Source organism: Ciona robusta, chromosome 9, assembly GCF_009617815.1.
Source record: "Ciona robusta chromosome 9, ASM961781v2".
Taxonomy (NCBI): domain Eukaryota; kingdom Metazoa; phylum Chordata; class Ascidiacea; order Phlebobranchia; family Cionidae; genus Ciona; species Ciona robusta.
The window spans coordinates 1,334,120-1,345,572 of record NC_143243.1 but is presented as its reverse complement, the minus strand read 5'-3'; the positions used below and the strand labels follow the sequence as shown (position 1 = coordinate 1,345,572).

The following is an 11,453-nucleotide window of genomic DNA, read 5'->3' as shown; positions in this document are numbered from 1 at the left end:
TAAAAATAAAAACTACCAATACAGGATAAAAATAAAAACTACCAATACAGGATAAAAATAAAAACTACCAATACAGGATAAAAATAAAAACTACCAATACAGGATAAAAATAAAAACTACCAATACAGGATAAAAATAAAAACTACCAATACAGGATAAACCATTACTTAACTTGTTTCACAGTTTAGTTATAAATGCTAATTCTACGTTAAGACTAATCCCCGCTAACTTTGCTGCTAAACAACCAACAACAATTGATTTGCTCAACCAGTTTTCTTTCTTCCGTAGCTGGCGGTAAAGTATTGGTAGCAGTTTGGCATAAACGACGCCTAAATCCGCACTCGCCTTTTAAAACTAAATTCCAGCCATACTCAGACAAAGCAGTTGATTTAATCTTGGCTGTAAGACCACAACCGTATTCTAACTAACCCCAAAACGGAATAATTATTATTTAAAGGTTGAATACATTTTTTTCGCCTAAATTTTAAGCGTTAGGTAAAGTAAGTTCAAACATAAAAACGAAACTTTGTACTCAATAGCTTGAAGGTCACCCAAGTCCCTTAATTTAATTAACCTTTTAACCTTTTAACTGCCACATTCTTTTTTTTAGAAACTTTTCCGGGCTGTCTTGTAAATTTTTAAGCAGACCTGCTGATGTGTTTAGATTTTGCAACCGAAATAAACTCGAGCAAAACACTAGAATATTTCTACAATATTAATAATGCTGACGTCATCAAAGTTTTGACTATACGTCATAATAATGTTTCAATATTAAAATGGCTATAGGTTATATTAATAGAGAATGAGACAAAGTTTTTATCCAAACCAAAACAGAACACAAGATGACGTAATAACCTAAATACCTTAACGTTAAACATTTAACACGCATGCAAACTTTATATGGGGTATATAGGTTTACTCGAAGATAATATATAGTAGGGTGGGGGAAGATGGGACACCTGTCCATTCTATTTTCTCGTTCAATCTGGTGGTAAACAAAGAACATTCAAAGAATTATATAACCGTATCCTCACGACTTCCATAGCTAAGACCGTTGTCAATTGTTCAAAACATGATCAAGATATTCGGATATTCTGTGCTAAAGGTGTCCCATCTTCCCCTATCCTACTATTATAGACATTGGATTCACTTGTTGGCGGTAACGATTGCAGATTTTACGCACAAATGCTGCTATTAATGCGGTTCTACTGCCTACTGACAGATACCTAATCATCGCGGGTATAACGGCGCGTGGCAACCGTGTAAAACGATATTTTACGTGATCGCGGTTTTAAAACCGATAACTTATGAGTTGCTGGTGTAAAGGGGTGGTGGGGTAACTTTGGATTTAGTACAAGATTGCCTTACTATATACCTCACCCATATAGAGTAAAACAAAACGATATATTATAGCAGATTTAAACCGTCGACCGTTTAACAAATTATTCCGTAAAGAAATAGCGACAAATGGTATGCTTTGAATTGGAGTTATATAAAAACTTATAGAGTAGATATTGGAGACTATAGTTCTCACAATTTATGGCACGCTAAAGCACTCAGATCTTACGCGAAGATCTTATAGTAGGGCGGGGGAAGATGGGACACCTTTTCGTTCTATTCTCGACCCATTTAGTAGTAAACAAAGAACATTCAAAGAATTATAAAACTGTATCGTCACGACTCCTAGCACATACCGTTGTCAATTGTTTTAATATATGATCAGAATATTTGGATATTAGGTGCTGATGGTGTCCCGTCTTCCCTCACCCTACTATAACTTAAGTACAAGTTTTAGGTGTTTTTAACAGCGCCGTAAAACAAAACCAAAGTGTAGGAAGCACTAGGGCTCCAAAACTTATACTGTAGGCCTATATACTGAGTCTTCATTTATTTCTAGATGGTGATGATGATAAAGTGAACTCAAGATAAAATAGGAGATCCAATCTAAAAGAGCATTTATCCTTAAGCAGCTAATCTAAGCAGCTAATCTTGCATAATTATACAAATATTTATACTCACTGTGTATATTGCCAAGAATATACAGTATTTATTTTGTAACCATTACTTTTACCTTACTACTTTAAAACATGCAACTTAAATATATCCATATTCATACTCACTGTAACTTTCGCTAAAAATAGAATATTTGTTTTGCATTCGAGCGTTTCACATTCTTAAGATATCTTGCTTGCGGTTTACAGAAATTATCGTCTGTTAGCCTCAAATACTATCATATGGAAAACCACATGTCCTTTCCTAGAACAACGATTAGTGATACGACGCCTTGTTTTGCGCTTCCTAATACAAGGCACGAGCCTAATGTAATGCTACTGCACCAAACATGCGGCCCGCAGCGTTGCGAGCGGTTTTAATTTGGCTGTTGCGGTACGAGCGCTTATATAGCGAGGCACGAAACCCGTTGATTATGTGTGTTGTAAATGGAACCTTTATCTCGCTATGCGACAAAACACCTCGCTCTGGGTAAAACGACGCCTTTTTCAGTTACATAATCTCATTGTATGCAAACATATAGTAGCTTGGGGTAAGGTAGTCTATGTTTTGTGTTCTCTTTTATCGTCCCGCTTGCCAGTAAACAAAGAATATTTACGCAGTTATATAACCGTATCGTCACACTCCTTAATGAGCGTTGTTAATTGAGGAAAAATAAGAACGTATAAAGGGCAACGCTATCCATCTTACCCCACAGTATTATATATTCAGTTATATGATATCGGAATTTACACGATATGTGAAAATAAAAATGACAAAACAGTATAAAGTATTTATTTCTAATAACGGTGCCGTGGAAAAGTGTTTACCGCATCTCTGCTTCTAAGCCAGAGGTAACATACTCAGGGCACGTCACTGAATGAATGAATGAATGAATGAATGTAACTTACTTTATCCTCCCGTGGCCGGAAAACGACAGTCGTTATCACACGGGTTTAACACCTCGTGCCAGCTTACAAGTTACCATGTATAATGTTACTTTGTGGGTGATTATTTTTTTGGTATTTTTTTTTTTTTTTGATGTATGGCTGATATTTTGGACAACCCATTAGTAACCACTGGGTTAGAGCAATTGCCGTTAAGTTTCTTGCCCAAGTGTCACTCTCAAAAACATAAAGATAGGAATGGTCTGTTAAAAGTCTTGTCTTATGGGTAAACAATATTACATACGTAATGGTTACAATATTTAGCGTTTCTCCTTCTTTTGACATATAATAAACAAAATACAGCGAGCAATTTTAACTTAACTTTTTAATGTTTATTGCCACAACACTGAATCGCGCAAGTAAAGTGCTGTTGTGTAAATTTGTGTTTGATGCTTTTACCATTTGCGGCGTGTATATGTTCTGGAGCAAAACACCTAATGAACATTGCTACAACCCCTACGTTGCAACTCGTAAGCGGGCATGGGGTGTATAGTATTTTTGTTTTAACGACTGTCGTTTCCCACCACGCAAGGATAAAAAATCTCTTAATTCAGTTCATTCAAGCGACTCAGGAGCGACACCTTGCGATTACAAACATTAACAACCACAAAAACAAGTCGTTTCGTGTTTATTGCCACAACATTAAATCGCGTGTGTAAGGTGTTGTTATGCAGATTAATCAATTCGAAACAAGTCATAATATTTGTTGTATCGATAATACATTTACATACAAGCATTTAACCTTTATAACGAAGGCGTCAAGTGTATCGGCCAAACACGAATTAGGACACAGCAACAAAATATTTTTCAAACTCTTATTCTGCGTCTTTCTGTACATGGATTCCCTGTATATACGGCAGGGCTTTTTAACTATTTATTGTCCGAGGTCCCTTTAAGAAATATAAACACTTGTAGCCCCCTTGCTCTACTAATACATAATGAGCGTCCGGCGCCGTGGTATAGTGGTTAGCGCGCCTGCCTGTAACCCAGAGAATGGGTTCAAGGCTCGACGCTGCTACCGTTGTTGGCGTATGTGTCCTGGACAAGACACCTAACGGCCATTGCTCCAACCGAGTGGTCACTAATGGGTTGTCTAAATTATCAACCATACATAAAAAATGAAAAAATCCCAAAAAGATAATCACCCACAAAGTAACATACATGGTAACTCGTAAGCTGGCACGAGGTGTTAAACCCATGTGATAACGACTGTCGTTTTCCGGCCACGCGATATAAAGTAAGTTACATTCATTCAACTATAGGTTGGTAACAAGTGGTTTGAATCTGAGGTTCTTGGTATTAGTTTGGTGCATTGCACCTACACCCAAGCGCATAGACTTAACATGTTGGGTTATCATTATAACACGGTTATTTTGTTTCATACACCTCGTGCCCGCCCAATGGGATACCACATATGTGGCTTTGTGGGTGGTATGAAGTGCGAGTGATATATTTTCGAGGGTGATATATTTTATTTTTCTGACTTTCCTGTTGTTTGGTTTTTAACTCATTAATCAAATATAATTGGACAAGAATCGGAACAGAATTCGATCAGCAAATGAGGTAACTTCTGAGTTTAAAGACTTGTCAGCAGATTCATTTTTTTGAAATAGGTCATTCCGCGTTCTCCTAACGCACAATATGGGGGTTTTCCGCAATTGTCTGTTTTCTACCAAAACAGTCAAGCTAGTTTAAATTTGTTTTTTTACAACGCCTGTACTTTGACTACTGATGCACCGGGACAAATGGAAATCATTTAATCAAATTATAGGATATTTAGTAAAAAGTAATAAAAAGCAAAAAAACATTATTATGACTTGTTGATTTACCCGCTAAGCTTTAGTGGTTTAATAGGAATCTTAAAATTGTATCAAAAACGAAATAAAATAAAATAGTTTCGAATTTAAACACGATTTAAATACCTTTTATTGTTACGTAATAATAGCGACTCGTTCGAGGATTGTTTCGACACAAAGAAGGCAGAACTCACAACATATCAGTTGTGACATCACAATGCCGGAGCGTTTTCAACTCCTTTGTTATTTCATTGTGATCTCATAATCGAGGAAAGAATAAGAACTTGAGAGTTTTCATAATAAACAACTCGAGGACGAATCGCGGGTTTGACGTTTTACTAAGTTTGGCAACTTAGCGTGGAAGGTTTATCTTATTTCGTGAGGTTTGTGATACAATTCGTGAGTTTTAAAATCGTGAGATTTATTCATAAACGTGAGTTTGTTCGTGAAGGTTGTTCATATATGGCAGTGTTGATGGAAAGTGTTAGTATACTTATCCATGTCTGCTTTTTAATTAGCTTATTAGCTGTAACAGTGGCCGGATATCTATAGGCCTATGTAGGTATCGCATGGAATTTATTAAGTGTCCCTTTTCTAAATGTTGTTTTAATCTTTGCTTAACCAGCAAAACTCTGCTTTTCTAACCTACATTTGTGCATACAGCCGACTATTCAATATAGGCCAATATAGATTGTGTTGATTTACGCATTGACCTCAAATTCCTTGATTTCCCGCAAGTGGTTACAAGAAGACATTCACCATGTATATGCAATCCCCTTTGCCTGCTGGCGACCCACATCAGGTTCTATGTTATTATGGTTAAATTATATAGTATAAATCAAGTGTTTTTGCTTGATAAAATTACAACTGCTGAATGAATGTTTAGTTATCCAAAAGTGGCGGGCAACCACGGTCGTTATAACACGGGTGTTTTGTTTAATACACCTCGCGCCTGCTTACAAGTTACCACTTATGTAACTTTGTGACTGATTGTAATACACATCTTGATATACTGAAAAATTATTAAGTAGAAACTGAAATTAAACCAGTGTATATTAAATCCATAAAGAACGCAGGTCTATATCAACAAAAGCTTGTGTATGCCAACACCAGTGGTTCATATTTGTGTAAGACTTGACTAATATTGACCGAAACGTTGAAGGTGTTTAAATCAACCTTACATAAGGTCGGATTAAATTTAAAACAAATACAAATCGCACCATGACACCACCTCAGCTGTTTTATACAGTTTTTACAAAAAATCCGCGTTTCCGCGTATATATTAGGGTGGGGAAGATGGGGCACATTTTCATACTATTTCTCACCCCATTTGGTAGGAAACAAAGAAAAGTCAAAGAAATATAACCGCATTCTCACGACTTCCATGGACCATTGTTAATTGTTTAAAACACAATCAGGATATTCGAATAATATGTGCTTAAGGTGTCCTATTTTCCCCACAGTAATATATCATCCTAAACGTCAGTTTTATGTCATGGAGTTTCGCAAAATGAATTACAAAAAAAATTACATTTTCCCTGATTTAAAAAATATCTCTCTCACTTTGTGTTTTAGTTCGATTTGTCAAGAGCTCTTGCAGGTTTACAAACCAAGTTATCAAGTGAGGAATACAATAAGATATGGCAGGTAATAATGGTACAGTGAACACACGACTTGTATTGTTTAACATAAATTAAATTTCACCTCAGAGTATTATCGGAATATTTGTACTTTTTATCAAACAGATTACCGTTGTATATCTATGGTTATATAAGTGAAATTATTTTTTTTGAACTGCTGTTTTTCAATGAACATTGCGCCATGATACCCCGTCGGCATTAAAGGTAAATGCAATCATGTCCTATAACAACAACATGGTGTCAATTTTACAGGTGCCGGCAATGGTCTCTGGATTATAAGAATTGTTCGTAAAATTTTTTACTTAAACACTGATAAAATGAATTAATATAAATACTTCACTTATATATAAAACTTTGTGGTGTAGACTTTACAAAACTCTTATTTAAACAGAAGTTCTATATTTGCTTCGTGCCCACGATGTAGTTGGTTTTGGAGTTTAACCAAAGCTGGGTAATGAAATTGGGTGTAGTTTGATTGGTAAACTCACAATGGCCGCACATCAATGCAGAATATTAAATAATTTTATTTCAAAAAGTTTGCATTATGGTAGGGTGGGGAAAGATGGGGCATCTTTTCATTCAATTTTCTTGTCCCATGTTTGGTATAGTAAACTAAAAACATTCGAAGAATTGTAAAACCGTTTCCTCGCGACTCCCATATAGACCGTTGTTAATTGTTTAAAACACGATCAGGATATTTGGATATTATGTGCTAATGGTGTCCCATTCTCCCACTCTACTTTATATAACTCTACTATAATTGGCTGCTTTGTTAAGAGTTACTTAAATTTATCATTATCTTTTTTAATTGCTACTTCATCATTACGTCATTAGGAGTTACGTCATTTGGGTAAAGAGCTTGACGACTTTTACGAAGTAAGTCGAACGAGCACTTTCAAGTTCAAGGACGACTATGACGTCATAAAAAAGACGGAGCGATTGAACGAAGCGTTACGTCACAGATATTACTCCGCGTTGGCGACAAAGAAAAAACACGAAGAAGACAGAGACAATTATTTCAAGGTTCGATTACAAAATATGGTTTATTAATTCAAGTAATAAATATAGGGTGTCAGAGACATCAGAGACACATATACCCTATCAGGGGTATCAAGTATCGAACCCAGCCTCGACCATGGGCAATAAATGGCTAACTGCGTTCTACAAGATATACAGTATAGGCTGGGAGAAGATGGGACAGCTTTATCACTGAATATCCAAATATCTTGATCTTGTTTTGAACAATTACCAACGGTATTTGGGGGTCGTGAGCATGTGGTTTTATAATTCTTGAGTGTTCTTTGTTTGAATGGAATAAGAAAATAGAATGAAAAGGTGTCCCGTCTTCCCACACCCTACTGTATACACCATATTGTGATGTCACATTTTTTATTATTATTGCCACAGAATGAAGAAGAACTTTCACAGTTAAAAGGAAATTTTATCGAAGATTCTCAAGAACTCGCTCTAGCGAATTCCCGCTACGTAGATTACAACCAAAGGTTTTCGCTACAGCGGGAAACGTTGATCGTACGTATGCTTGATGACGTCAGCAAAGTAAACGAAAAAAACGCAAAACTGAGAAACGATAAACAACGTATTAACAAAGAAGTAAGTGCATGCCATGGAACGCCAAGTTTCAAACCATGTTTACTATATAATAAATAGATTTACAACAGATTAAGTCACGTTTTAAATTAAGTAATCTATTCACCCTAACATGGCGACCTGAACATCACGACTCTAAAATAGCATTGTTAATTGTTTAAAACGCGTTTAGGATATTTAGATATTGTGAACGAAAGGTGTCCTATCTTACCTCACGGTAATATACGTCATTTCATCCGTTTTTTCTTTATATTGTGTCGCGTTTTTTTCGTTAAGAAATGTTGCTTCCAATATCTCAAACTTTTCTTTCTTGCTGCCAGCTTCACGAAGCACGTTCAGATCTTGCTGATTCCAGGAACAAAGTTCGGGAGGTGGAAAAGCAAAAGGAAGAGTTGACTGAATCTTACAAAGCTTTGGAGAAAAAACGAGATTCGTTGAAGAAAGAAGGAGAATGGTTGTTACGTCAGAATAATAAATTAAAAGGTTTGCACTATTTAAATAAAGTAGGGTAGGGGAAGATGGGACACCTTTTAAATCTATTTTCTCTAATTTGGTAGTAAACAAACATTCAACGATTTTTTATAAAATTTTATCCTCACGGCTCCCATAGATCGTTGTTAATTGTTTAAAACACGATCGGGATATTTGGTTATTATGTGTCAAAGGTGTCCCATCTTCCCCCACCCTACTATATTATTGGCATGTAACGTATTTATCTTAACTTGGTGGGGTAACGACAGTAGTTTTAAATGTGTCACAAAAAGTAGGCACTACTTGGAATAGAATTGCGGAATTTTGGGCTCATAGCACTTTGGGCGTTGGGGTAATATGGGCCAACTTTTGCTCAAGTCTAATGGCCATACAGTACTTCGTCCACACGATGAAGGAACAGCAGAATAAAAGCTATCCCTAAACTCGTAATTATTATCTTAGAAAAAAGTCTTTTGATATTTTAGAGGCAAACACTCGGTCGGAGAAAGAAATTTCAACTTTAAACGACAAGTTGGAAAAGATGGCTGAGGGTTTGAAGCTTGGGGAAGACGCCATGATGGAATTGGAACAAAAATATTCGGAGTTGTCGATTACGTGAGTTAATTACGTCATGGATGACGTCACGATCTACGATTTGAAATCCCAGTAAAACTTGAAGCTGTTGGTTTGTTAATTGGCGCGTTACTGGAACAATATGACAACATAAAAAAAAGGGAAAAATTTGTCATAACGTGCTTCTAATCTAGATCTTCACAACAAGAACAACTAATACGAGCCCTTCGCTCCCAGCTTGAAAGAGCAAAAGAGGAGATGGATAATAAAGAAACAAACTGGGAGGAAAGAAGGAACTCCATGACGTCACAGATGGAAGAGATGAAAAAGAAAATGGAGGAGTCACGCTTGAATAATCATAACACGATAATGAGAAATCAGAAATTAAGAGAAAAGTAAGTAAACCGAGCAGTTGGGGTAATATGGGCCAAATCCAAAAGTTATTAATGCGCGATGGTAAATCCAGAAGTTATTAATGCGCGATGCTACAAAAGTGGTCTTTGTATTGGCTTGTCCTGTCGCATGTCGTTGGACCCCGCCCATATAGAATGGATTATAAAAATGTGGGGTAAGATGGTCCATGTTTTATTCTCTTTAATTGGTCTATTTGGTAGCAAATTTCAATTTTACCCGCGAAACTCCATGTTTCGTTTATCCGTATAGATTAAAAGCAGCCAATCACAAGGCAGATGTTGTGACACGTGACAAACTAGGAGCAGTTTTGAAAGAATACAAAACCAGACGAACCAATCAAGAACTGACTTCGAAACAATTACAATTAATTGGGGAAGTTTTAGAATTAAAAGAAGAATTTTTCCGCGACCAAGTTCGGGCTGCGCGGGGTGGGAGTCTAAATAGAAGATTGAATGATGAAGTTGATTACTTGAAAAACAGGGTGGGTATGAGTGTAAGTTTAATACTTTCCTTATGCCTGTCCGTGGCCTACTTAAATGTATAGAGTGGGCCATGGCTTGTCATATTCTTTCATGTGCGACTAGAATACACGCAAATTCAAATTTGGGTAATTCTGACTATCACTGGGTTGGGGCAATTATTGCTAAGTGCTTTGCATAAGGCCACATACCCACAATAACAGCATCGAGCCCCACATTATCTGGCTAACGTGTTGTCCTTCTTCGCAAATCTAACAAAAAATACATAATTTTATCTCCCACGCACCACGTATAGCTCGTATTGTTACGTATGTAACTGTATCGGTGTTTATTGTTTGCGATTTTCTTTTAAATTAAGGTTATTGATTAGTTCAGTAAAAACAATTTATCGTTACTTTCTTCTGTCTGCACAGATACGACTTATAAGAGAAAATCCGACCGCAGTCGACCCGCTAGACGGCGTACAAGAGTATAGAGAGGTTCTCACGCGACAACGATTCTCTCCAAGTCTATTGTTACGCCACGAGGAGTTTCATCCAATCACAAGCGAAGAAATCCGACCAATCAAATCGTTCGCGAAAAAAGCGTCAAGTTAGCGCACGTTACAGTTAAATTATAATGACGTAATTCAAATACCATGACGTCAAATGTAGTGACGTAGCAAACTTTATCTAACCTCAAACATATTTGTAACTGATAGCATTGGGCCAACTCTGGCATGCATCGCTGTGCGACTTTACCAACATGCAATGCAAATATAGATGCACTGATAAAATGAAAGTCCATTTAGGCTTCAACGCACAGCACTGTTATATTGAACCAAGTTGTATTGGATACTGTACAAGAAAATGATAAAATATATATATACTTTTGTGTATTTTATAAAATGCTCACTATATTTTACATCTACAATGTATTAAAAACGTTACACAATGTATTTTTTAATTCACACATATTATATAGAACATAATTGGGGGTATTCGGCCAACTGCGTCTTAAATCTAAAGCGTATATTTATCTTTTGCACTTAATTATTGTATATATAATGCAAGTTATTAAATGCAGTACAACGTTATACTACGTAGTTGTTCAGCAGTTGAACGAGTGAAACTTACTTTTACTCGTATAGCGCAGTGCCAGCCGTTATAACACTGTTTCACAGGTTGTTCTGTTTCATACACCTCGTGCCCGCTTACGAGTTACCATGCAAGTAACATTATGGGTGATTAAAAGTCATACACACATTACCCAAGGATGATGACAGCATCCATCCTCGAACCCGTAACACATGGCCTGTAGACAGACGTGCTAACCACTGACACATTGGCTGACGTGATAAGTAAACTAGCACGTTAGGACTTTATATTTGATTAAAAGTAAAACTAGTTGATGGCAAAGCTGACCTGAGGTCACTCACTAACGAGGTTAATCAAGGTCAAACCAGCGATAATGAGGTTATTTCAGGTCAACTTTATATCGGTATCAAATCAATCTAAAATCCAAGTAAGATAGATAATACTACATGCTGTAAACACT

At 36.5% G+C, this 11,453-nt stretch overlaps 1 protein-coding gene across 1 annotated transcript; it reads left to right on the top strand.

Annotated features, from left to right (window-relative positions):
- Window positions 1-4,954: 4,954 nt before the first annotated feature.
- LOC149730625 (uncharacterized) lies at window positions 4,955-11,303 on the top strand. Its single transcript, XM_089884923.1, has 9 exons — window positions 4,955-5,534; window positions 6,308-6,379; window positions 7,207-7,395; window positions 7,780-7,983; window positions 8,301-8,463; window positions 8,937-9,066; window positions 9,219-9,419; window positions 9,688-9,919; window positions 10,331-11,303. The coding sequence occupies exons 1-9, from the start codon at window positions 5,493-5,495 to the stop codon at window positions 10,511-10,513; spliced, it is 1,416 nt and encodes a 471-aa protein (XP_089741049.1). The 5' UTR covers window positions 4,955-5,492; the 3' UTR covers window positions 10,514-11,303.
- Window positions 11,304-11,453: the final 150 nt, after the last annotated feature.